The 23296-nt window shown below is 51.0% G+C and overlaps 8 protein-coding genes across 8 annotated transcripts; 2 read left to right on the top strand and 6 right to left on the bottom strand.

Moving 5' to 3' along the window:
• Positions 1-3229: 3229 nt before the first annotated feature.
• VDBG_05282 (nitrilase and fragile histidine triad fusion protein NitFhit) lies at positions 3230-4138 on the bottom strand (the record flags this gene model as incomplete). The annotated part of the gene is made up of 2 exons (XM_003004123.1): positions 3230-4075; positions 4127-4138. The coding sequence occupies 2 exons, from the start codon at positions 4136-4138 to the stop codon at positions 3230-3232; spliced, it is 858 nt and encodes a 285-aa protein (XP_003004169.1).
• Positions 4139-7358: 3220 nt separating this feature from the next.
• On the bottom strand, positions 7359-7837 carry VDBG_05281 (conserved hypothetical protein; the record flags this gene model as incomplete). The annotated part of the gene is made up of 2 exons (XM_003004122.1): positions 7359-7729; positions 7786-7837. 2 exons carry the CDS (start codon positions 7835-7837, stop codon positions 7359-7361), a joined length of 423 nt encoding a protein of 140 aa, XP_003004168.1.
• A 373-nt stretch (positions 7838-8210) lies between these two features.
• VDBG_05280 (conserved hypothetical protein) lies at positions 8211-9574 on the bottom strand (the record flags this gene model as incomplete). Its single annotated transcript, XM_003004121.1, has 5 exons — positions 8211-8282; positions 8337-8485; positions 8542-9155; positions 9206-9315; positions 9365-9574. The coding sequence occupies 5 exons, from the start codon at positions 9572-9574 to the stop codon at positions 8211-8213; spliced, it is 1155 nt and encodes a 384-aa protein (XP_003004167.1).
• Positions 9575-11444: 1870 nt separating this feature from the next.
• On the bottom strand, positions 11445-13693 carry VDBG_05279 (conserved hypothetical protein; the record flags this gene model as incomplete). Its single annotated transcript, XM_003004120.1, has 3 exons — positions 11445-12130; positions 12190-12812; positions 12918-13693. 3 exons carry the CDS (start codon positions 13691-13693, stop codon positions 11445-11447), a joined length of 2085 nt encoding a protein of 694 aa, XP_003004166.1.
• Positions 13694-14114: 421 nt separating this feature from the next.
• Positions 14115-14830, top strand: VDBG_05278 (endoribonuclease YSH1; the record flags this gene model as incomplete). The annotated part of the gene is made up of 2 exons (XM_003004119.1): positions 14115-14485; positions 14538-14830. The coding sequence occupies 2 exons, from the start codon at positions 14333-14335 to the stop codon at positions 14637-14639; spliced, it is 255 nt and encodes an 84-aa protein (XP_003004165.1).
• Positions 14831-15011: 181 nt separating this feature from the next.
• Positions 15012-17315, top strand: VDBG_05277 (endoribonuclease YSH1; the record flags this gene model as incomplete). The annotated part of the gene is made up of 3 exons (XM_003004118.1): positions 15012-16073; positions 16135-16813; positions 16864-17315. 3 exons carry the CDS (start codon positions 15012-15014, stop codon positions 17313-17315), a joined length of 2193 nt encoding a protein of 730 aa, XP_003004164.1.
• Positions 17316-17442: 127 nt separating this feature from the next.
• VDBG_05276 (vacuolar ATP synthase 98 kDa subunit) lies at positions 17443-20413 on the bottom strand (the record flags this gene model as incomplete). Its single annotated transcript, XM_003004117.1, has 5 exons — positions 17443-17757; positions 17810-17998; positions 18049-20082; positions 20139-20217; positions 20285-20413. The coding sequence occupies 5 exons, from the start codon at positions 20411-20413 to the stop codon at positions 17585-17587; spliced, it is 2604 nt and encodes an 867-aa protein (XP_003004163.1).
• Positions 20414-21351: 938 nt separating this feature from the next.
• VDBG_05275 (CHD5 domain-containing protein) lies at positions 21352-22104 on the bottom strand (the record flags this gene model as incomplete). The annotated part of the gene is made up of 3 exons (XM_003004116.1): positions 21352-21719; positions 21787-21973; positions 22030-22104. 3 exons carry the CDS (start codon positions 22102-22104, stop codon positions 21352-21354), a joined length of 630 nt encoding a protein of 209 aa, XP_003004162.1.
• Between the last annotated feature and the right edge of the window lie 1192 nt (positions 22105-23296).

Here is a 23296-nt window from a genome sequence, read left to right as displayed (position 1 = left end):
CCCCACACCGCAATGTCACAACCGAATATGGCTGAGCTGGGACTCGGGAATTGATTAAAGATAGATTACCGGCGGGCTTCATCAACCGCCCCCCCTTTTTTTATTTTAGCTTTGCTGCTTAGAACATACAGAGTCTGGAGAATATTGTATACCATCACATTTCAATATCTTTTATGTGTGCAACTCGGTAACTGTCATGGTGTAGCCTGATACTGCCATTGTTGAGTGCATTGTACTTGACCTCGAGTTCGATATACTTGTGTGGGCTGTATCATGACGGCACGCTGCAGCAAAGGGCGCGCGCGAGACATGGACAGCAGCATCATCCACTACCAGGAGAACCAAACGCGCAAGACGGTCAACGGGCCGCCGGCCGCGCATCGCTCGACGGCTTAACTCCGAGTCAGGATGACACGAAAAGGTCACCATCGATGACGGCTGCCGAGACAACAGACGACAAGGACGGGAAACGTCTCGGAGGGACGGGAAGGAGGGCAGGGGGGAGAACTGGGGACGGGGTGAGGGAGGAAGAGGGTGACGGATCGTCAACCCCCAGAGAGTTTGACACGGAGACTCAGATTGGCGAGGGAGCGGCACAGCAGCCGGGGCAGAGGATCCGGCTCGAGGTCTCACGGGCGCTGGAATGTGTTGGAGACCCGGGTGGGCGCACGAAAGTGTCCTTTGCTGCTAAGGAAAGGAGGGAGGGAGTGCTAGCTATCCTGTCTGCCTACTCGCGGCACACCCTCTCTCTCTCTCTCTCTCTCTCTCCCTTCCAACTATGCGCTTACGAGATACTTACTCCCTGCCTAGGCGACTTTGGGGTCGTGGACTTTGGCACCTGGTGCACAACGAACAATACTATTCTTCCTTCAACTCGTTGAATATGTCAGAGGGGAAAACGGGCATTGGAAACGGGTCACTATTTTAAGACACAGCTGCTTGGCGGCTGATGGTGTGGCGTTTGACGGACGGACGGCCGGGCTCACACAGTCTGGGCTGAGGTGAATGGTTGGTTGTTGTTCCACTGTCACAATGAGCCGCAGCGTTCGGGGTCAAGTGGTGCTTTGCGCGTTGCATACGACAGACGGCCAGGCAGGGCATGCTGTCTGTGCGATGGGCGACACGAGGCAATGGAACGGACAACGGGAGTGCAGGCCGGACACCGGTTTGATCGTGTGACATGTGTCCATGGCAGGGAGAGGAGGAGTCGGCGTTCGCTAAAAACACCACGACAAACAAATGTTGGTAAAGTCCCATGGCTGCGATTGCTGAACGGGCATTACAATTGGCTTAGTGTCTGTTTGCCATACAATGCCACCCATCAATCCATATCACCAATGCGTCTGTCCAGGACCCCAGATACGGGCAGATGAGAGAAGCTGAATGGAAGGTAACCAGGACGCATTCACATGGGGCTAACGCGTCCCGGGAGCGTGGGACCGGGACTGGGACGGCTAGGCCTGCATTTCGTGACTGGGTTCGCTTCGGGAAGGGCCCGCGGCGGGGCGCCGGTCGGTCTGTTTGCCAGCTTCTGTTGCTTGAATTCGCACAAGTCGCCCCCCGCCCCCTGGGGCTGAATAACCAGGACCATAGGATAACGTATCTCCAATGGCTGAGCAGACAACGACTGTACTCGTCGGCGATCAGGCGTGCGGCCGCTCAATGGTGTCGGAAGTGGCCGGGTCTGGAGCCGTGCATGTGAACCCTTAGCGTTGTTGTTTAAAGTTGATGTGGATTCTCGCTCATTTCGTTTAGCAGCTCTTCATTAAGGAAAACGAACAGGCGATGGATCGCACTGGTTCCGTCTTTTACTGTGGAGAGACGCAAAGAAGAAGAACATTTCTTCCTGTTTCGGGAGGGTTGCAGGTGGACAGAGGAGAACACTTCTGCGGCAGCCAAGGCCTGTCCTCTAGTTCATCTGCCGCCGGCCCTAGGGCTATTTAGGGGTTAGGCCGATGATCCTTCTGGAAGGGCTGTCGCAATGTCCGTCCGAGCTTGAGGCCATGCTGCTGCGCATGGGAGGACTGCCGTCGCCCACAAGCTGGACGGTTGTTCAACGAACTTCAGACAATCGGTGGTTGCTCCGGGGAAGAACGCGATACCGAATTGGACATCTTTCTCTCTGAATAGAAACTGGGCAGCTGTGCAAGCACCGCTCATCTTTGTGTCACCTCCCGGAGAAAACTCCTTTCATTTCTCGTTGGGGAAAAGTCCTTAGATACCCAATTTCCCGGGGCAATGGAACTGGGAATGCGAGGCTAGGGCACCATCCTGCGCGGGTATCATACCCCAAGGCACACCTCACCCCTGACACTAACACTCGACAGGTGGGCCACTGGGAAGCTGTGCCGGCGATGGAGACGGGGAGCAGGCCGGTCCACTGAGCGGCCGGGGCAAGATTCCCCATTTCTGGACCCAGTTGACTTGTCAGGTGTCATAATGTGCTGGGCCAGCTGGCCGGCCACTGGCCTTGCCGCCGGAAGGGATGCCGGTGTTTGGTGCCTGGCCGGGCGTGAATCGTAGTGTGGTGTTCGTGTTGTCCAAGTTTAGGGGTGGTATTACGCACTGTCGGGTGTGATACGATTGATCCAGGTGGCTGGTCAGCGCAGGATCGAAATTTTTCGATCTGAACGTGCCCTTCATCCCCGTTCCTTCATTTTTGGTTCAGGGATCTATCATAAATGACATGTCGAGCGCGTCGAGTCAGATTGCAGGGTCTCGTTCACTCGATGTTGGCTCAGGCGAGCCCGCCACCCGCTGGCAACAGTCGCGTACATGTATCGACACTTTCGCTTGATGCTCAGCTTTGCTACTTGCATCGTGTCGGGCTCATTTGTGATTCGGACAAACAACGACAAAGAAGCAATGGATTGATCTGATGTGGCGATATGGCTGGGCTAGGGGAGCTCACAGACGTTTGCCGGATGGTCATGATTGCTTTTTTTTTCTTCATTTCAGCGGCCTTAATCCATGGTTGCTTCACTGGGTCATGAATGAGAAAGTGACAGCTCGTAAATATTCCTTAGTGCGCCGGGTATACGTCCCTGTTTACTCATCAGCTCCATACTGTCATAAACTCGTTCGTGACTGGAAAAGCAATACATGCGATCAGGAGGAATAGCTGGCGGTAGAAAAGGTCCGACAATTGCGCGACAAAAAAAAAGGAAAACACAAAACAAGAAAACGTAAGGAAGATGGTCAGATAAGCCAAGGAACAGGGGTGAACAACTCACGTTCGTCTTGCCAGAGGCATCTCCTCTCTCACCTTGTACACAACCTCCATGTCAATGTCAACAAATCCAATTGCCCCTTCAGCGCCCTCTTCGGCAGTGCCCTCGCTATCGATCCCTCCCAACTCGAGCTTGACGCTGCCCCAGGGGTCGACGACTAGGCTCTGTCCGTAGCTGCTTCTTTTCCCGTTGTGCCGTCCGACCTGCGCCGCTGCTACGACCCAGCTCTGCGTCTCGATGGCTCGGGCACGTAACAGGACCTCCCAATGAGCACGTCCTGTCCGTGGTGTGAAGGCAGATGGATAGAGGAGCACGTGCGCCTTGGTTGCAGCAAATGGGCTCCCAGCACCCGGTTGGGCCAGAGCCAAGGCGGGCTCCGGAAAGCGTAGGTCGAAGCAGATGAGTGAGCCAATGTTCAACCCGAGAGGACTGGCGAACGGCGCCGTTAGCGCGGTGCCGGGCCGGACGGTGGCCGACTCGCGGAGGGAGCCATAGTCAAAGAGATGGAGTTTGTCGTAGGTGGCAGCGTGGTTAATTGTGCCGTCAGAGTTGATCCAGAGGGACCTATTCAGCAGCTTAGAGGATATGCCATCTGCAGCCACGTGGATTCCGACATTAACAGCGAGAGAATGCTTCCGTGCAGCGTCTTGAAGGCCGATGACGAATGGAGACTCGTCTTGCGGAAGCGCGAGTGCAAGCGATTCTTGAGGAGTAGATGCAATATAATCAGCTGCCTCGGGGAGGAAGAGGACCTTCGCATTGCTAGCTGCTGCTTTAGCAACAAGTCGGACACATTGCTCCAGGTTGTGAGCGAGGGATGCTGTCGAGCAAATTTGGCCGATTGCCTAAGCCATGTCAGTGCCATTCCTGCCTAAAGGGTGAGTGAGTGTCCCTACAGCGATGGCCATAATGTCCCAAGGGCCAAAGAAGAGACGAAACACTTGACACGAAGGTTGGTGATGGCAAAAGACAAAGAATAAGGTATTCTCAAGTGGTGATAAAGGAGGCGGGAGTGCTCTATCGCGACTGCCCCATCATGGCGTTGAGCTGCATCGTCGTGATGTGCTGAATAAGGCCCTGATCGTCTCGAGCATTTAGTGCCAAAAGATCATTAACCTGTATGGAATATAGCCCGTGCCTATAACGCTTTACCTAATTTAATAGGCGTTTTATACTAAATAAACGGTAAGCTAATATTTAACTGAATATTATATAATAAATATACTACGCTAGTAGGGTGCCCTAGTTTATTTAGACCTTCCCTAAATAGGAAGGGATTTATAACTTAATATTAATTATTTAAAGTACCCTCTTAGTACTAAATAAATACTTATTTTTAAGCTAATATATACTAAAATAGAGGTATCTTAATTACTAATAGAAGAATCTAAATCGCTTAAGATTAACGATAAAATCCGACGAAGTCGTTATATTAATTCTACCCTTTATTATCGACCTCCTCTCGCCTCCTCTATAGTTCTATTAGGAGGCTTTACGCTAGCGAGTACTAGAGTAAGTACGCTTAGCGTAGTAGCTCGTAATAGCTTAGCTAGAGGCACTAGATTATACTTTTATCGGTATATTTCGTATCTTAAAGCCGGAATTCCGAGTACTTACGAGCTAAGCGCAAGCCCGGTATATTATTTAAAGCTCTTAGTATTAATTAATAGAATAGAAGCTATTAATTTTTCTATATATCGTTAATTATATAATAATATAAAGGGTAATAGAAAGTCTATTAAAAGTCCTTTAGAGCTATATTCTAAGGATATTTAACGAGGTATTATAAACGTTATATAAGCTCTATATTAAGGTTATAAAGCTTCCTATTAACGATTTCTTTAATAAATTTATCGAGCTAAACCTATAATATTATTAATTTAATAGTTATATTAGAGCTATTAATAGAACTTATATATTAGCTTTTATAGAGGCCTCCTCTTAGAGGAGATTCTTTAATAGGAAAAGAGGGATATTTTAGAACGTATTCGCTATAGTGAAATTCGACTTTACGTTTAGTTACGTTTTAGTAGGTATAGAGGGGTTAATAAACGACTCTACCCTTCTAATATAAGCCTTAATAAAGTCGTTCTAAGTATTTAAGGGCCGTTTCTATTTTACGGATAGTAGGTTTATATAGGACCTTCGAGGGTTTATTATACTATTCAGAGGACGTCGATATTACTTTAAAGACTTCGAAAATATTAATTAAAATAGCCTATTAATAGAGGATAGGTATAATTATATCTATATATACTTTTAAATTATCGTTAAGCGGGTTTTTAGCGTCTTAAAGTATATATTTACTATATTAAGGAAAGGACCCTTAGAATACTTATTTAAGACGTAAATTAACGTAATATACGCTCTAATAGGTCTCTAGAACTTCCTATAGTAATAGCGAAATAAAAAGGATAATTTAGAAAATATTAAATCTATTATAAATATTAGAATAAGTATAGAAGAGGTATTATAGAGGGTAAAGGAGAGGGCGTAATATTAGGTTAGAAATAAATAAAGCTTAGAATTAAAGTACTAAATAATAATTCTACTTAGAAGTTAAAAGAGTAAATCTTTAATTAATTAAAACGCTTAAATCGATTCTAAGCTATATTATATATAGTTAGCGTTATTAACTATATAAGCTAAAACTTATATTTAAATATTAAATTACCTCTTCTATTAAATTAATCCCTTTTTCTATATTAACTTATTTACTATCTATATCGCTTATTATATTTATTCTTTATAGAAATAGTAGCTAAAAGCCTTATAATAGGTAATTAAAGGTAGAGGCTTTAAGAGGATTATTAAAGAAGTATTCCTTTATTTCTAGAAGACCTTTAAATCCGAGATATTAATTAAATAACTACTCGTAAATAAGTAATACCTACTTTATTACTACCTCGCTTTTAGGAGCTATAAGCCTATCGAGGCCTTCCCGAATCACCTAGGTAGCTATTATTTAGCCCTATATTATTAAAAGTTAAGCCTTAGCCTACTAACGCTACGAGGATAGTAAAGGGGCCGAAGAGGGTAAGTTAAAGCTAGAGAGATCGACCCTTAGAGTAGGAGTCTCTATATTACGGCTTAGATCCTATATCTTACTCGGCTTCTCGATCCGCTACCTCTTTCCCTACCCTTTAATTATATTCTTATCGCTTAAAGGCTATTACTAGCGACGATCCTAAACCTTTATAATATCCTCGCTTATTATATATATATAAGGCTATATCTCTTTTATTAGAGAGTCGATATAAGGGAAGCCTCGAAGCTATATTTAGGCTATATAGTTATTCCGTTTCTCGAAGGTTTCTTAGTTCTATTTAGAGGTTAATATCTAACCTATCTCGTTATTATAAGTTATTCTAGAAATCTCTATAAGCTATAGAATCTTCTAATATTTAGTATAAAGATTATTATATTTTATAGAGAGCGTTTATAAAGTAATATTTAATATAAAGAACGCTAATTATAAATCGGATAGGATTTCCTCGAGTATAGCTTTAAGAATAGTATATTTATTATTTATTATAAAGAGCTTTCCTTATATTATTAAATACTTAAAGCGTTTAAGGAAGAGCTTCGTAGCCTCTAAGTATTATATAAAACGACCTTTCCGCCCTTTAATTTAGTTAGTATTCGGGTCTTTTTATATATAGAAGAGAGATTCGGATTCTATTCGCGAAGAGGTATCTTTATCGCTATTAAATAGGTTAGTTTTATCGAGATCGAGGATATTTCGCTTAAGTATAGAAGCGATTCTAACTATATCGTTATTAGTAATTAAAGGGTTCGATTCTATAATAGATACGTAGAAATTCGTATAGTAAAGGTATAGAACTAATAGACTTAATTATAATTTACGACTAGAAGAGAGGGTTAAGGCTCGATATAGAAGGGAAAACCCTTAATCCGACCGTCTCTAACTATTTTCTTAATTAAGTAAAGAACCGGGGGCTTAGAGGTACTTCCGAAATAGTACGCTAGCACCGTTTTAAGTAAGTTACTTAGAGCTAAATACATTTAGCATTAAATACTCGAGACGATCAGGGCCTAAGCAAGCGCCCTCCCCCTCTGCCGGTACATCGCTTGCCTCCATCACCAGAAACCATGTGACGTGATGTTCTAATACCACTCGACATCTCCGTTGTCGCCGTTGAGTTTCCCTTCCGCCTCGAGCTTTGTCAGCGTGGCTTTGACCCTTTGTACAACGGCCTGCGCATACTCGGGCGTCCCAAGCGGCGGCGCCTTCTTGGTCATATCGTGTCTCAACCATGGAACCCGCCTCGCACTTTCGTTCCTCTCCTCCACGGCAGATCTCAGGGCTTCTGTGGCCGCATCGTCAAATGCGCCGCCCAGCACGATTGCGCATGGTGCCTGGCTATAATTGCCGGTGCCAATCGCGCTGCTGTCCTCATGAAGTGGAGGCTTGCGACCCGCCACGAGAGCTGGCAACAGCGAAGGGCCCGAAGGGCCGGCCTTGACGAAATGGATGACTAGTGGCATCGCGTCAGTCAATCGCAGGAGCAGGGACAGATCTAGGAATATGAACCTTCGTACTCGGGCCTCAGAGCACTGATGACCATCCGACCCATAGCCTCCATCTTGCCACACACAACAACAGGGAGTGGGTTTGACATGACGAGATGAGCTTCTGCCTCGGGTATGCCTCGCGCGATCTCAACTGCGGGGAAGATATGTTATTTGTAGTGCAGTGTGACACGAGGGTGAGATACCTCACCAGGTCCAGCTTGTCACATGATCCTGCTTGCTGACTGCATGAGGAGTACATCGGAGAATATTCAGTACATGCTTTGATTCATTACGTAGTTCTAATCACAGCTTCCGGATCGCAACGGAGCGCCAAATATGTAGCAGAAGAATATACAAACAAGACTTGCTCACCACCAGATGAGGTAAACGCCAACCCATTGTGTACAAGAAAAGACGGGCTCATATGTACAGGCGGAAGCCTCCCTACTGCGCAGGCAGGCCGTTCTGAACGAAAAAGTCAAGAATCTTGCCTGTTGTTTCGACATGGGAGTATTCCTAGATGTTACGGTTAGCCTAGCCCTGGGGCTATAAGACAGAAAGGACACATACCAAGGCGAGACCATGCCCGGCACCCTTCACGACGTACGCCTCAAATGGCTGGGCTTGCTGCAGGAACTGCGCCGAAGTATCGAGAATGGACTTGAGCTGAGGGTCGCCAGTCGCCGAGCAGTCACCACCGCAAAATGGAACGTCACGGTCTAAAAGTCCATGAGCAAAGTTGATGACGTCGACCTTGTACGTAAGGAACACTCACCACCAGTGATCACCAGCACGGGGCCGCTGTACGAACTAGGAATACCTGTACTGCCACCAACGGTTAAAAGTTCGCCTATGGACGCCGGCTGTCCCATGCTGTACGTTGCCTGTAGAATCTCAGGGTCAAATGCGCCGGGGGCGAAGAAGTTGATGTGAACACCAGTCGTCGACACGGGCGCCACGTATCCATCAGCATAATCGGCGAGCGGAGGCAGAGAGTTGGCTTGGACGAAGTTTCCGCCAAGCAAGAAGTAAGGCAGGAAGGTGCCATTCTGAGAGAAGCCGGTCAGAACGATACCGTCGGATAGACACGCGTCCTTGTCGTCGACCGTCAGCCCATATGTCTGCACCGACCCAAAGCTATGGCCAACATGGACGATCTTGTCGAAGTGCTTGTCCTCGAGGCCGCTGAGTTCGCTGGCGCGAAGTTTCTGTGTGAGGACTTTGAGGGCAGCGAGCTCAAGGGCCTGTTGAATCTCCGAAATTGGCTCACCATGAGACGACTCGCCTACGCCAAGGCGATCATAGGTGAAGGTAGAGTAGCCGTACTCGTCAACAGCCGTCTTGGCATAGCTATAGTTGTAATTATTTGCTGGGAAATCCCAGTAGCTGCTGTTCGTCAGTAGTTATTCCCCAAACGCGGGGTTCCGTGAAGGACTTACTGTCTATCAAATCCGATGCCATGTGTGAGGATTTGGAGAACCTTGGATGGTCCATGGTCGGGCTCACAGTATGTTGCTGCGAGCTCGTAGTTACCACTAATGTGCGTCTCCTGTGAAGCACGTTAGCCATGACCAGCACGGGGTCATAGAGCACCATACTCCTGTAGTAGTGTCGCTGATGAAGTTGCCGCCTTGCCTGGTTACTTGCAAAACGATGTCGGTGATTTCGATGTCTGTCGTTGGTATAGCCAGGTCAAAGACTTTGTTCGTAGCCGAGACATCAAGGCTGACAGACAAGTCGTGGCAGTTGCGAGCTGTGGCCAGCGCCGCGAAACTGAGGATGGATAGTGTTATACTGTGGCGAGCCATTATGAAGGTAGATACTGCACCGTCAACTCTCACCGTGAAGATAAGGGAGAAGAGGTGAAAAGAATAAGAAAGTATGACTGTAATGAGCGTGACGTTTGCGGGAATCTAATCTGAACATCGCCAGAACGGCATCCCATATATACTAAAGCCTGGCCTCACATCTGCCATCATCCCATCACATCATCTCACTGCCGAGAGACCTCTCATCCGAATTCCAAATCCACCCCTTACTTCCTTTGCATGCATGATGCCAATAAAATCCTTACTCACGCCCAGACTGCTGGGTCCGGTGGACGACGAGAGCTAGAGTAGCGCGGCTTCGGGTACTGTGTGCTAGGTCGATCAGCAAATCGTATGGCTGCGACATATCTGCTTGGCTGTCGACTCCAGCCGTTGACTCTGTAAGATGGGTGCCCAGTCAATGCTCCAGACCCTCGTCGTATCCTTGTCCGCTCTGTCTGCGCGGTGTTTGGCAGCGGGCGAGGAGCGGGAGAGGCGCTTGGGGGATGTGTGTCTCAGTTGGAGCAAGAGGTGACCAGCGATCCCAGCCGACTGCCCATGATGAGTGCCGTGAGATTTTAGACTTTCAGGCGCCTACCCAACACATCCGGACCATAATCTAACAGGCGGAAATCGCCGGATATACAAATCACCAGACCCTCATCTCGAGTCGGGTCAGCACCCAACGTCTGGGGTGACACGGTAGTAGTAAGCCGCATGCTGGAGGTGGAGAAGCAACGTCCATCCCCCTTCCACACATCTGTGCCGACGTTCCCACCTCCTCAGCTCTGGAACGCCGCTGGGCGGTTCTTGTGGCGGACTCTCACAAGAATATGGGTTGCCCAAGTAAAATCATCGTCTCGAAGAGTCCCAGACCTTAATCTGCCATGAGCATCTCGTCATCTCCGCCATCCTTGTGCCCGTCTCAGTGTCGTCATTGCTTTTGCTCAATGGTCGGACCGGGCAGTTGCCGGCTGGACGGCTCTGTCGATCACTCGGGTAGCGCCCGGCGCTTGTGCGTATGTTATGGTCTTGGGCCTTGTGATGATTTGAGATACTCCAGGTCTGAGATCAGCTGTCTGGCACACCGTTCGTTGCGACGGTTGAGATCGGTGAGAGACTTCTGACCTGTCAGAACAGAGAGACACAAACCCGTCGTCTAGCTGAGAGATCTCGGACAACGCTCTACTTCAGCCCTTTGAGTCCAGTAAACCCATCCCACATAATAACCACACCAGTTGAGTATATGACATGAGCAAATGCAGACGAAGTTATCTTGTTGCACGTCTGGCTAACGCGCCGAAGGGTTTCTCTATTTAAGCTGTTCTACACTGAGCTGGCAGCTCTTCGCCACGCGCCTACCCGTCGATTCATGGTGGCAGGTCTCTCCAGGCCGGCGCGAGAGAACTTTCCACCCTCAAACCCTACGTAGTCTCCACGCAGGAAGCCTCATCTGCAAGAATAATGCAATCCTCAGAACGAAGCCATGCAAACGCCCGTATCCGGCCCGAGCCCATGCCATGGGGTCGGGTAATAACGCCTTGCTAATTCATACAGAAAAACACAACGCGGAGATTTGTTGATGTGCTCGGCCGCACTTTTTTTTGACAGTCTCTCCCGTGAGCAGGGGTGGGCTGCGCAGCTTAGCTTCCCCGCCGCTGCTGTCCGTTCCCCCACGCTCATTTTTACCTGTTATTCGAGCTCCAAGTATTCAGTCGAGCAAAGATCCTCGTAGTGATTCGCGTGCCGGTTTGTCATTGTATGGCTGTGACGTCGATCATACCGCAAAGGGCTTTCCTGCCATTGTTGCCCTGCGAGTAGCTCATGACGATAGAGGATCTGAGTGTCAACATCAATTGCCGAAAGCCCACTACTGCTTGGGGCCAGAGGTGTCGAGTTGAGCATACGCTCGCTGCATGGCCCTGATCTCAACGCCGTCGCCTTCTAGCGCAGAGACCCAGTCGCGGAGCTGGATGTTCTTTCCCTTATCTTTATCCTCACGCCACGCGCCTGGTCTGCGATGCGCACTGCCATCTGTTGTCAAGGCGCTTGGTGGTGGCACAACTGGGGTGCCCGGAGCTGTAGGGGCGCCTGGCTTTCCTCCAGCGCCAGCCTTCGGCGTGCTCGCACCGCTGCCTCCACCTGTCATCCATGAGTAAGACTTGCCCCCCTTTTTCTTGCCGAAGAGACCCGAAGTGTTCGTCAGGCCTAGAAACTCGCGACTGGTAGTGTTTTGGTTGGCGTGGCTGCTCGCCTCGGCCTTCTTCGCAGCCTCCAACTTTTTCTGCTCCTTCTTCGTCATGGCTTTCTCGCCATCGGGCGCTGATACGCCAGGGGTGCCAGGCGCCGCAGAGCCCGCACGGTTTGCACCTGCACCAGTGTCTGTGATCCCCTCTTTGCGGGCGTTTCGTCTCCGCAGCCTCGACTCCTCCCACTCTCGCTCTGCCTTGCCGATGTCTCTCATTAACGCACTGACAGTAGTTGTGTTCGCGGGCTGGGCTTTGCGGAGCTTAGCCGGACGGGTGCCATTGGCCGAGTCGGCACCGCTGAGAGAGCCTGGAGGTCAAATATCAGCGAACCATAAACAAAAGTGGCAAATGTCTTTGCTGCCTCACGTTTTAGGGGGTGGGTGCTGGAGTCAGCCTTGCCCCCAACGTCATTGGATTCGCCGTTGGACTCAGCAGGAGTCGTGTTGAGGGGCCCTGCCGCCTCTTTCCACTCGTCAGGCACCTCGCCGTGGGAACTTTGCTGTCGTGTGACGGCAATGCGGTGCGCGTCTTCAATCAAAGACCTCAGCCTCTGCTTCGAAGCTATCGAAAGGAGAGCGAGCTGATCCGCTAGATAGGCGTCGTGAGGGATCCAAGTGCCAGATGTCTTGATGACGGCGCCATCAGGCCCGACCTTTGTGCTGACCTTGACTGGTTTGGGGTGCTCATCCATAACCTTGATCTTACCCATCGGCTGGGAGGCCTTCATGTCCCAGTTGAGAGTAAGCCCATGCTCCTTCGCAATCGACTCTGCCCGCCCCTGCACGTTAGGGACAACGAGGAATGCACTGTTCAATTCCACTACCCGCTCCGCAGAAAGGGCTTTCGCGCTTGCCTGCCAAGCCTTTTCCGCCGCTTCAGCGATCACTTGGTCCTGGGACTTGCCGCCATTGGGCTGGGCTGCCTGATTCGCAGAGCCAGCGCCATAGAAAGACGCCTTGTTCCCAGGGTTCTGAATAGAGAAGCCTGCCCTGGAGTCGGAAATTGAGGGTTCAACGGCGAATAGCTCAGCCAGATACTGTTCCTCTGCTCTCAAATCGATTCCCGTGCCAGCGAGCGAGTCGGTTACATCGTACTCGTATTCTTTCTGGGGCCGGTCGGCAGGCCTCGACGGAGGACCCATGGCACCTTGAGGTGGCTGTTGGTGCTGCAGGTGTTGCTGATGCTGCTGCGGGACCTGTTGCATGCGCTGCTGGTGCTGTTGCGCATGGTACTGCTGGTGCTGGTGCGGGTGCTGCTGCGCATACTGCGGCGGTTGCTGTGAATAAAGATGCTGTTGATGCTGCTGCTGCTGCGGATGTGGTTGCTGCTGCTGCAACTGCGGCTGCATTTGCTGTGGTTGCTGCTGCTGCTGCTGCTGAGGTGGCGGCGTTTGTTGGGGATACTGGTGGTTCGGGGGCGGCGTCGCGGCAGCAGACATAGGTGGCGTGAATGTGATATTAGTGTATGGCACGGGTGGTCCGGTGGGTGGAGGTGTCGGTCGCGATTCAGGTAGGGCGATCGTCGGAGTAGTACTGCCGTTGCTGCTGCTGTTGCCGTTCGGGTATGGGGTTGTGTAGCTGCTCTGAGCGGGTATCTGAGGAGCTTGCTGAGTAGCCGGGTAGACTGGCGTAGCTGCCGGTGTCGTGACGCCGGGGGTAGAGGGAGCGCCAGGACTGGCATATGACTGTATGTATGGAGTTGGTGATGCCGGCTGAGACGGAGGACCGGGAGAAAGACGAGGCCGCTTGTTGGGGGGCAAGGCGTTGACAGGAGACTGATAGGCCGATTGGGGGGGAACAGGCGACGGCGATGCCTGAGCTGGAGAGTACTGCCTCTGAGGTAGAGGCTGCTGAGGCTGAGGCTGCGCCATCCTGTCGGCTTTCGAGTCCGGTCGTCGTGTTGATGCAAGGAGGAAGGATGGGCTGAAGTCGCAGAGCGCTTCAATAGGCCGTTGAGCCTATGCGGATTGTCGCGACCTCAGTCATGCGCTGCGCTTGATTCGCGTCAAATAGCAGGGCCTTGATGGTCGCGTCGGAAGTAGGACCGGGGTGTATCGTCGACAAGTTGACGGTAGCGATGGCAAGATAGCCGTTGAGTTGGTGGCGGGCTGCAAGGTAGGTAATCGATCTGTTCTGGCGCGCCGAGGGTATGAAAGAAGGAGCATCACCAGAGACTGATTTCCAACGTCGCGAAGCTTAATTATCACGTGACTGGCAGCCTGATTGCTGCGATGGCCCGTGCTCCTTCCTGCTGGCTGGGCCATCAATGCATCCCCCAAATGATTGTCCACCGACCTGTAAGAGCCACCCTCCCTACCTTGCGAGCATTACTGCGATTGTTGAAGCTACTGAGCTGCAACGCGATCGCGCAGACGGAAACGTCTTCAGGGCGGGTTAACATCGTCAATGTGCTAATCTGACAGTGCCTACCGTTCCCCCGCGCCGAAGACGAAACGACGAGACGCGACGATTACCAGATACTCTACGACTTACTCAATCTATTCGCGACAATGGCGGCGAAACGCAAGGCCGCCGCCATGGCAGCCACCGTCACGGAAGAGCCTGTTGATCCAGCGGATGAACTGATGTTCCTCTGCCTCGGAGGTGGAAACGAGGTCGGCCGATCCTGTCACATTATCCAGTACAAGGGAAAGACTGTCATGGTATGGGAAACAAGCACCTTCTGAAAGTGACAGTCGCTAACTCCCTGTACAGCTCGATGCCGGTCAACATCCTGCGTACGACGGTCTTGCCGCGCTGCCCTTTTTCGACGATTTCGACCTTAGCACAGTCGATGTGCTCCTCATCAGCCAGTAAGCTACATTTCCCCTTCCTCCGTGCTGGCATGGCGTTACACAGACAAGGTGGTATGCGACGAGTAGAGCTAGGATAGTGGCGGCCTTATCTGGCTTGCCGTTGTGCATATGTCACTGTCGCCGCCTCTCTGCCATCTTGCGCTACCTCAACGCAGTTCTCAGACTCAATACAAACTTCATTCCCATCCTCGCCCCCTTGTCTTGCCCGCCTTGTCTCTGTCGTGACCATCCAAGCCAACCCCCGCGCTTCGAGCACATGATGTAGACTGTCGCGCCAAGTACAGACACTGACCAGCCCACCAGTTTCCACGTCGATCATGCCGCCTCGCTTCCCTATGTCCTGGCCAAGACCAACTTCAGGGGCAGGGTCTTCATGACCCATCCCACAAAGGCCATTTACAAGTGGCTCATCCAGGACAGCGTTCGGGTCGGAAACACTTCATCCAACCCTTCGACGCAACCTGTCTATACCGAAGCAGATCATATGAACACGTTCCCTCAAATCGAAGCCATCGACTACCACACCACCCACACCATCTCCTCCATTCGCATCACTCCCTACCCCGCAGGGCATGTCCTCGGCGCGGCTATGTTTCTGATCGAGATCGCGGGGCTCAAAATATTCTTCACGGGTGACTACTCTCGAGAACAGGATCGACATCTTGTGTCAGCGGAGGTTCCAAAGGGTGTCAAAATCGATGTTCTCATCACCGAGTCGACGTACGGTATCGCGTCACACGTGCCGAGAGTGGAAAGAGAGCAAGCTCTCATGAAATCAATTACAAGCATCCTCAACCGTGGCGGCCGCGTTCTGATGCCTGTGTTCGCCCTCGGTCGAGCTCAAGAATTACTGCTCATTCTCGACGAGTACTGGGGCAAGCACCCCGACTTCCAGAAGTACCCCATCTACTACGCCAGTAACCTTGCCCGAAAGTGCATGGTCGTTTATCAGACGTATGTGGGAGCCATGAATGACAATATCAAAAGACTCTTCCGCGAAGGAATGGCACAAGCAGAAGCATCAGGTGACGGCAGTGGCAAGGGTGGTCCGTGGGATTTCAACTATATTCGATCGCTGAAAAATCTTGATCGATTCGATGACCTGGGTGGTTGCGTGATGCTGGCCAGCCCGGGTATGCTGCAAAATGGAGTCAGCCGAGAGCTGCTGGAAAGGTGGGCGCCAAATGACAAGAACGGCGTCATTATCACCGGTTACAGTGTTGAGGGTACCATGGCCAAGCAGATCATGCAGGAGCCAGATCAGATCCAAGCCGTGATGAGCAGGACCATGGCCAATGCTCGTCGCGGTCCCGGTGGAGACGGAGAGAAGTTTTTGATTCCCAGGAGGTGCAGTGTACAGGAATACTCATTTGCCGCACACGTCGACGGGACGGAAAACCGCGAGTTCATTGAGGAGGTTGCTGCTCCAGTTGTAGTAGGTCCCTGTCATCCATTACTTGGTATATCGGTGCAACTTCAGAAGCTGACCAGTTCAGATCCTTGTCCACGGCGAACAGCACAACATGATGCGCCTCAAGTCCAAGCTTTTGTCTCTAAACGCAAACAAATCCATCAAGGCCAAGATCTTCAGTCCCAAAAATTGCGAGGAACTCCGCATTCCATTCAAGCAGGATAAGACAGCCAAGGTTGTCGGCAAGCTAGCCACAATTCAACCGCCTACGAAGAGCACATTAGAGGATGGCCAGAACGCCCCCCTAATCACAGGCGTCCTTGTCCAGAACGACTTCAAGCTGTCTCTGATGGCACCCGAGGACTTGCGTGAATACGCTGGTCTCAATACCACGACCATCACCTGCAAGCAACGCCTCAAGCTCAGCGCCGCCGGCATTGACCTTATTCGGTGGGGCCTTGAGGGCGTATTCGGCACCGTTGAGGAACTTCCCGAGATGCACAAGAAGAAGCTCAGCAAGACGCATGATGGCGATCATGAAGAAGCAGATGAAAACACAAACGAAGTCCCCAAACAAGAGGAGGCCGATGAAGAAGTGGCGAGCTTAGTAGCTGCATACCTTTTGATGGGCTGCGTAACATTCCGCTACCGTAGCGACGGCGAAGTTGAGCTTGAGTGGGAAGGCAACCTTCTGAACGACAGCATTGCAGACGCTGTACTGACCTGTCTCTACTCGGTGGAGAGCAGCCCCGCTGCCGTAAAGCGTATGTATTAGGTTATCTAACTTCGATGACACCTTGACTGACCATCTCAGGTTCCGGCAACACACACCAGCATGACCACGGACCCACAGGCCATAACCCACACGCTAATCTTTCTCCTGAGGAACGACTCGAGCGATTCCTCATGATTGTGGAGAACCAATTCGGCGCTGACAATGTCAATCCTGTTGCGGATCCGAAGTTGCCTGTTACTTCAAAGGATGATGCTAAGGGCGAGGACGAGGGCGAGGACGCTGATCCTTCTGCCATGGACACGTCAAATGATGGCGGGGACAAAGATCTTGATGAACGTCGCCGCGCAGAACTTGATCGTCTGCACAAACTGGGTATCCCTGTTCCAGGAATCCACATCAAGGTTGATAAGATGGAGGCTACCGTATGGTTGGAAGATTTAGAGGTTGATTGTGTTCACAAGGCGTTTGCGGATCGTGTGCGCCGCGTCTGTGAACGTGCCGCCGAGGTTACGGCGCCGTTGTGGGGTTGATGTTAACATCGGAGGAAAGGGCCAGGTTAATGATGTATACTACAAGCTGTCCACCAAGAGTATTCCCACTTCCAGAAATCGAGTGGGTGTCCATATTTCGCATCATTTTAACTTTACGACCGCTGCGCGTGAAGAGACCGGTGATTGAGGCAACTGATGAATGTCTCTAATTCATGGTAATTGGTACAATGGTGATAGGGTTACAACACTACGTATGTTTACAACTCTTCCGACACCAGAACTTCGTTCACAACGAAGCATGTAATTCCTTAACCGAGGTACTCTGACAACTCTTCCGACTCTTCCAAAGTAGTGGCAAAGGAAAATGGCTGGAAGGGCCAGCCGGCGAACTCTGCAAATTTGGAGAATGACTCGACCCATGCCAGACGCAGAGAGTGCAACATAGCACTGGTACCTTCCATCATGACCAGGATGGCGATGGCTGACACTCGAGTTAGCGTAAATCTAAAAAGCCACAGAGGTGCAATACATACTAAGGACAAACCACAGGTAGAATGCAACGACGATCATAATGCCGCCAGTGATACCAGTAGCGCTGGGGGAGGCGAGAATACCGCCAAGAGTCATCGACCACAGCACAACACTGAGCTGCTGATGAGCCAGCGACAGAGCCCAGAGACGGAGGTAGGACGCCGTGTGGGATACACAGTTGAGACAGAACTCTACGTGATTGTTAGCAAGGGGGCTATATCGCATAGGAAAGGCAGCTTACCGATAGTATGGATAATCTGATGGATCATGACTTCGCTGAACTCAAACTCCTCATGCTCGCCATCGCCATGGAGGTCCTGTGTGATCATTGCCACGCCCTCACCGACAGAGTCGGTACTAGGACGCCCGTTCACTACATGGCCATTGCTGTCGTCTTCATCATCGCCATCGAGAGCACTGACTCTGGAAGTCTCGCCGACAGCCCTGTAGCCGAGACCACGAGCTCTGTTGTGCTCCCTGCGCAGCCAGAAGGGCTTTAGAAATAGCAAAACGGGAACTTGTACGAATGCAAGCAGCAACAGAATGACCTGCACAGTCGCCTGCCCAGGGTAGAGCTGAACATCCAGGATACCAGGTGAAAGGAACATGTAGATCAACATGTTGAGAAGACCAGGCGGCTGCCTAGGGTTTGAAGGATCGTTCCAGTCGACCGACCACTTGTAGATGATACAAAGGACGAGATAGCCGAAAATGGACTGGAAGAAGATCATGCCAGGAACAAAGTTGCCCCAGATATCAACAGGCTTTCTGAAGTGCCTGGCGTTTACGTAGGAAAAGATCAGTGAGTAGGTCATGTGTGCCCAGCCAAGAATGATGCTCATCTTCATCTTGTAACTGTTCGAGAAGAGGAGGTCATTCTCTGTACCGTGCCACATCCAGTCCAAGCCGAACGGGTAACGGTAACCGGAATCGTTGAGTGCGGCGGTAAGTGTCTGTCCGTCCACGTACTTGTCGGGCACCCGCCAGTGCCAGGCGCTGTCAAACAGCGTAAGGGACTTGGAGAAGATATCGTTGTAAATAAGACCGGTGAAAAGTGAGAAGAGCGCCATGATCAGAGCAATGTAGCGTCCGTAGTAGAGCATCGCAAAAAGTTCGAACGAAACCTTTTTCAGGGGCTTCTCCCAATAGATCATGGCCAGGGCAGCTGAAAGCATGATAATGGCGTGGCCCAGATCACCAAACATGACGGCGAACAAGAAAGGGAAGGTGACCACAACCGGAAGTGCTGGGTTGACTTCCTGGTAGGTAGCAGTACCGTAAGCATTGACAATAGTTTGGAATGCCTCGGTGAATTTGTTGGTCTTGAGGTAGGTAGGAGGAGTCTTGTTGGTCCTGATTTCGTTGATGATCGAAGGAACGGAGAGACCAGCCCGGTTTGTTACCTCCTGCAACGTCGCACGGATGCGACTGACCTCGTTGGTGGGAGCCCAACCCTCAGCAATCAAAGTGCGGCGGGCCTTGTCATATGAGAAGTTGTTCAGTGTGTTGTAAACAGCTTTCTCTTTTGTAACAAGCACCATCCAGGCCGACAGCGATTGCGATATTTGAGTGAGTTCCGCGCTGAGGGTCTGCTGTGTGTTGCGGAGGACGTTCTGAACATCATTGAGGCGAGCGTTGACCTCGTGCATCTGGTCACGGCGAAGATCGCTGTTCTCGTCGACATTGTAAGTCTCCGCACCCAAAGACTCGGAAATCTTGCGAATTTTGGCAAGAATCTCCTTGCCATGGGCAAAAATGACGAAGACGTTCTTGTGCACAGTTTCGTTGGTCGAAGGATCCACTAGGGGTTCCTCGATCTCCGACTGGTTCATGTATAGATTTCCGCGAAGGGTGCGCCACAGGATGCGCTCAAAAGAGGCGACCCTATCGCGAGCAATAACACCGGCCACAAAGCCAATGTTCATGCCTGAGAAAGACCGTTCGACCTCGGGGGCGGAGTTATGGTGCTCGACGTCCTGAAGGAGAGGTGCATCATCTTCCTCTGTCGACGCGCGAATCTCGTCTACATTACCGTGAGCGCGATCGAAGAAGCCCCCAGCTTCGCGAAGTACCCAGCGCCATTCTGTCAGCTCGACCTCACGCTTCTTCAGCGTCTCGTAGCTGTCGTTCAACTGAAAAACGCGTTGTTCAAGGCTTTGGCTCCGCTCGGCAAGTTCATCAATCTCGGATGTCGAAGGATTCGCCAGCCTTTCATTATCGAGATCGAGTTTCCGCAGTGGAATGCCTGCCTTTTCCATTTGCGCGTAGAAGTATCCTGGAGCGCGGTTAGCTCCCAAAATGCACATGAACAGTAGGCGGACGATAACATACGCAATTGGCGCTCGACGTTATCTAGTCGTCGAATCTCCTGCGTGAAGGTTCGCTGGAAAGCGTTGACTTCGCCGTTAAGCTGCGATAAAGCTTTGTTAGCCGGTGGACTATGGTAACAGGTTTTGAGGGAGGGGGGAAGCGCGTACATCGCGGAATTGGAGGAGGCCAAGCTCTCCGAGAGCTGTCACGACGTCTCTGCCGATTTCGTTGGATATGTACAGCTGCACCATACTCATGTCCGCCGAGCGGAACATGGTATCCTGCGCTGGAGCCATTTTGATGGTTGCGAAAGCTCCAGAACTGAGAGGGGGTATGTGGTGGGAAGATTGCTGAGGCGTGTCGACGTCAAGATCCCAGGCAAGCTTCCAAGTTACTCTCGGAATGTCGTTGCCTCCAGGGATAAAAGCGGGCCCATCTCTCGGAGGGACAGATGTTCCGACCGAGCCTGGTCGCAGACCAGGGCGCAGCCTCCTCAGCGAATGAAGGACCCACTCAGATCCGAGTATTTTTTGCTCTGAAGGAAAGCTCGCTTGAACTCCCTTTCTGTCTTCAATAACAACTGCGAACCATTTCTCCTCTCACGACACACGGACCCGAACACACCATTGGGAAGCTTGAGGATAGCATTATTCTGCTGATCTGGCAGCTGACTGCTCTCCCGGCACTTATGTAGCACATCCTCACAGCTCTTTCATGAGCATTTTCGGCGCTGTCTTCCTCCCTGAGCAACTGTTCACGAGATTAGGTATACCAAGTGGCAGCCTGATTCGGACATCTTTAGTTGCTTCTCCAATGGGCTCGCAAATTTCAGTGACACGACGGCGCTTTCGAAGCCTCAATGCTCGCCTTTCGAGGCTACATGAGCAACTGAGGTCAATATGACGCCAAGAGTAAAACCATACGCCCTGCCAAGGGTGATCTCCGACGTGTTACAAAGCTCCAGCTACGGCCATGAAGAACTTTGCGTCAAATCCACGAGTCACATTCCAAATATAGAAATCTCGGTACGAGAATCAATAGCTTGCCCATAGGGCACGTAGTCATCCTTAATGGGTCATCTACATATCGTGGCCTCCCTGTTCCGCAGCTAGTTTTATGTGAAAGGAAAGGTTTCACGTGAACGTTTGCCCCGAGAACATGAGCGATGTGTCACGACGACATTAAACGAACGCATGACTTGGAAGACATGTTGTATTATTCGTGAGGCGACCTTTCACAGCTCCTTCTTTTCACCAGAGCCGTCATCATCAGCAGTCGCTGGGACAGGAACCCGGGCAGGCTGTGCCTTGGCCTGACTTTTCGTAAAGACGAGCCCTACGAGGGATGTAATCATCTCGCTGATCAAGGCAAGCATGCCTGTGCATGCCAGCTGCCACGAGACGATGCTCACGCTTCCGATCGGGGCCTTGGGGAAGGACAGAAGCCACTCAGCGTAGTACGGGAACCAGCCGTATGGCAGCCAGAACATAGGCTGCTTGCCATACCAGAATGGTAAGGCGTATTGGGGTACTCGCGTGACAAGCATGCGAATGCCAGTAAGATAACTGTCGAACTTGGATCGCGAGGCCTCCTGTGCCTTTTCTGTAATTAAACGAGTCAGCACAGGTCCTTCGATTATTTCTCATTCTTCCATTTGTTCCTGACGTACTGCTGCTTTCCAGTTGCTCGAGCATCTTATCATGGTTTCGCCTAAGCTTTGCCCACTTCGCAAACTGATCCTGACTGCTGGTGCCGTTCATTTCTTTGCGAATCTTCATATAGTCGGTCTGCAGTTGTCTATGCTTCGTCGCCGCTCTGGAGCTTTCGAGGGGCAGGTAGCTGAGAAGAGTCCATAGCTGTGGTGCGAGTTAGGCTGATGCAGCAACTTTTAAGGTTGGTAATGGTAACCTACCAGGTTGTTGATCGTCGCTGCGCCAATGCTGTCGATGACACGAACCGACAGCTCAACGGCGAATATTATGAGCATTAGAGAAGGCATAACGGGCAGTCTAAGCTCAGTTTGGCGGAGCGTCGTGATGTCGGGCTATTCGTGCATGTCGTAACAGTTGGGTTCTGTGGGTTGGGTCAGGAGCTGTCAGTCAGATGCCACAATGCTGAAAATCGTGTGCTATGTCATCGCCCCGCGAATTGCATGCGCCACTTCTGCCGGGCGGTCAGATATCCTGTAGCTGGAGTGGGTAGCCGATAGGACCTTGGCCAGAATGCACCCCCACCATACTCACAGCAGTATACATATCATTCCGACAATGGGCCATCACATCGTGGTATGCATGCGTCAAGATCCGATATGCCTTTTCTGAAATGTCTCGCGCTTTGGAAAAGGAGGTTGTGGCATTTTTGAGGTCCGGCGACCACACGGCGGTGTACGAGGACATCTCACGAGCTCTTGCTCCACCAGGTGACCCTACTCATGACCCGGCGGACTTGCTCGAAATCGAGATTCTAGGACGAAGTCACCCTACGCCGCCTGGTCAAAATCTGCTTCGAGACAAGAACGCCATCGGGATACCAAAATTACGTCTTGTACAAGCCTTTCTTGTAGCTCATCAAATCGCCAGAGCCCACACAAAGACAACCGAACGAGTGGAAGATGACATCCTTTCAGCCACGGCGGTGATGCTTCTGATGGATGCAGAGAACCTCACTGCTGCAAATACAAGGAAACGCATCCTGTTGTCTCGTTTCAAAAGGTGGGAGAACAGTAAAATCTCCGGTCTCCAACACCGAGACTGTCGGATATTACTCTGTCACGAAGGCTGGTTCGTCGACAGTCTTTTGACGAGCCGTCTCCATCGCCATACCAAATCACCAACGCTATGGAGTCATCGCCGATGGTTGGTCGAGCAACATCGGAACTTCGGTTATACGGTCGATACCCGAGCCGGCTTCAACATAGTCAAGACCGCGGGCGAGAGGCATCCCCGGAACTATTATGCATGGTGTCACGCGCGGTGGCTCCTCAAGATATCCAGACATGTTTTGAGCAAGGAAGATATGCTATCCCTGGAGAACGGTATCGAAATTTGGAGCCTCGCTCATCACAATGACATATCTGGCTGGTCAATGCTCGCTCACATCCAAGAAATGAGAGGCGACAACGTTGCGAGACTCAATATCTTTCGAAACCTGCTCGATACAGCTGAGAGCTATCGGTGGAA

Source organism: Verticillium alfalfae, genomic scaffold (assembly GCF_000150825.1).
Source record: "Verticillium alfalfae VaMs.102 supercont1.6 genomic scaffold, whole genome shotgun sequence".
In the NCBI taxonomy this organism is placed as follows: Eukaryota; Fungi; Ascomycota; class Sordariomycetes; order Glomerellales; family Plectosphaerellaceae; genus Verticillium; species Verticillium alfalfae.
The sequence above is the reverse complement of the archived record's forward strand: the minus strand, read 5'-3'. Positions and strand labels throughout refer to the sequence as shown.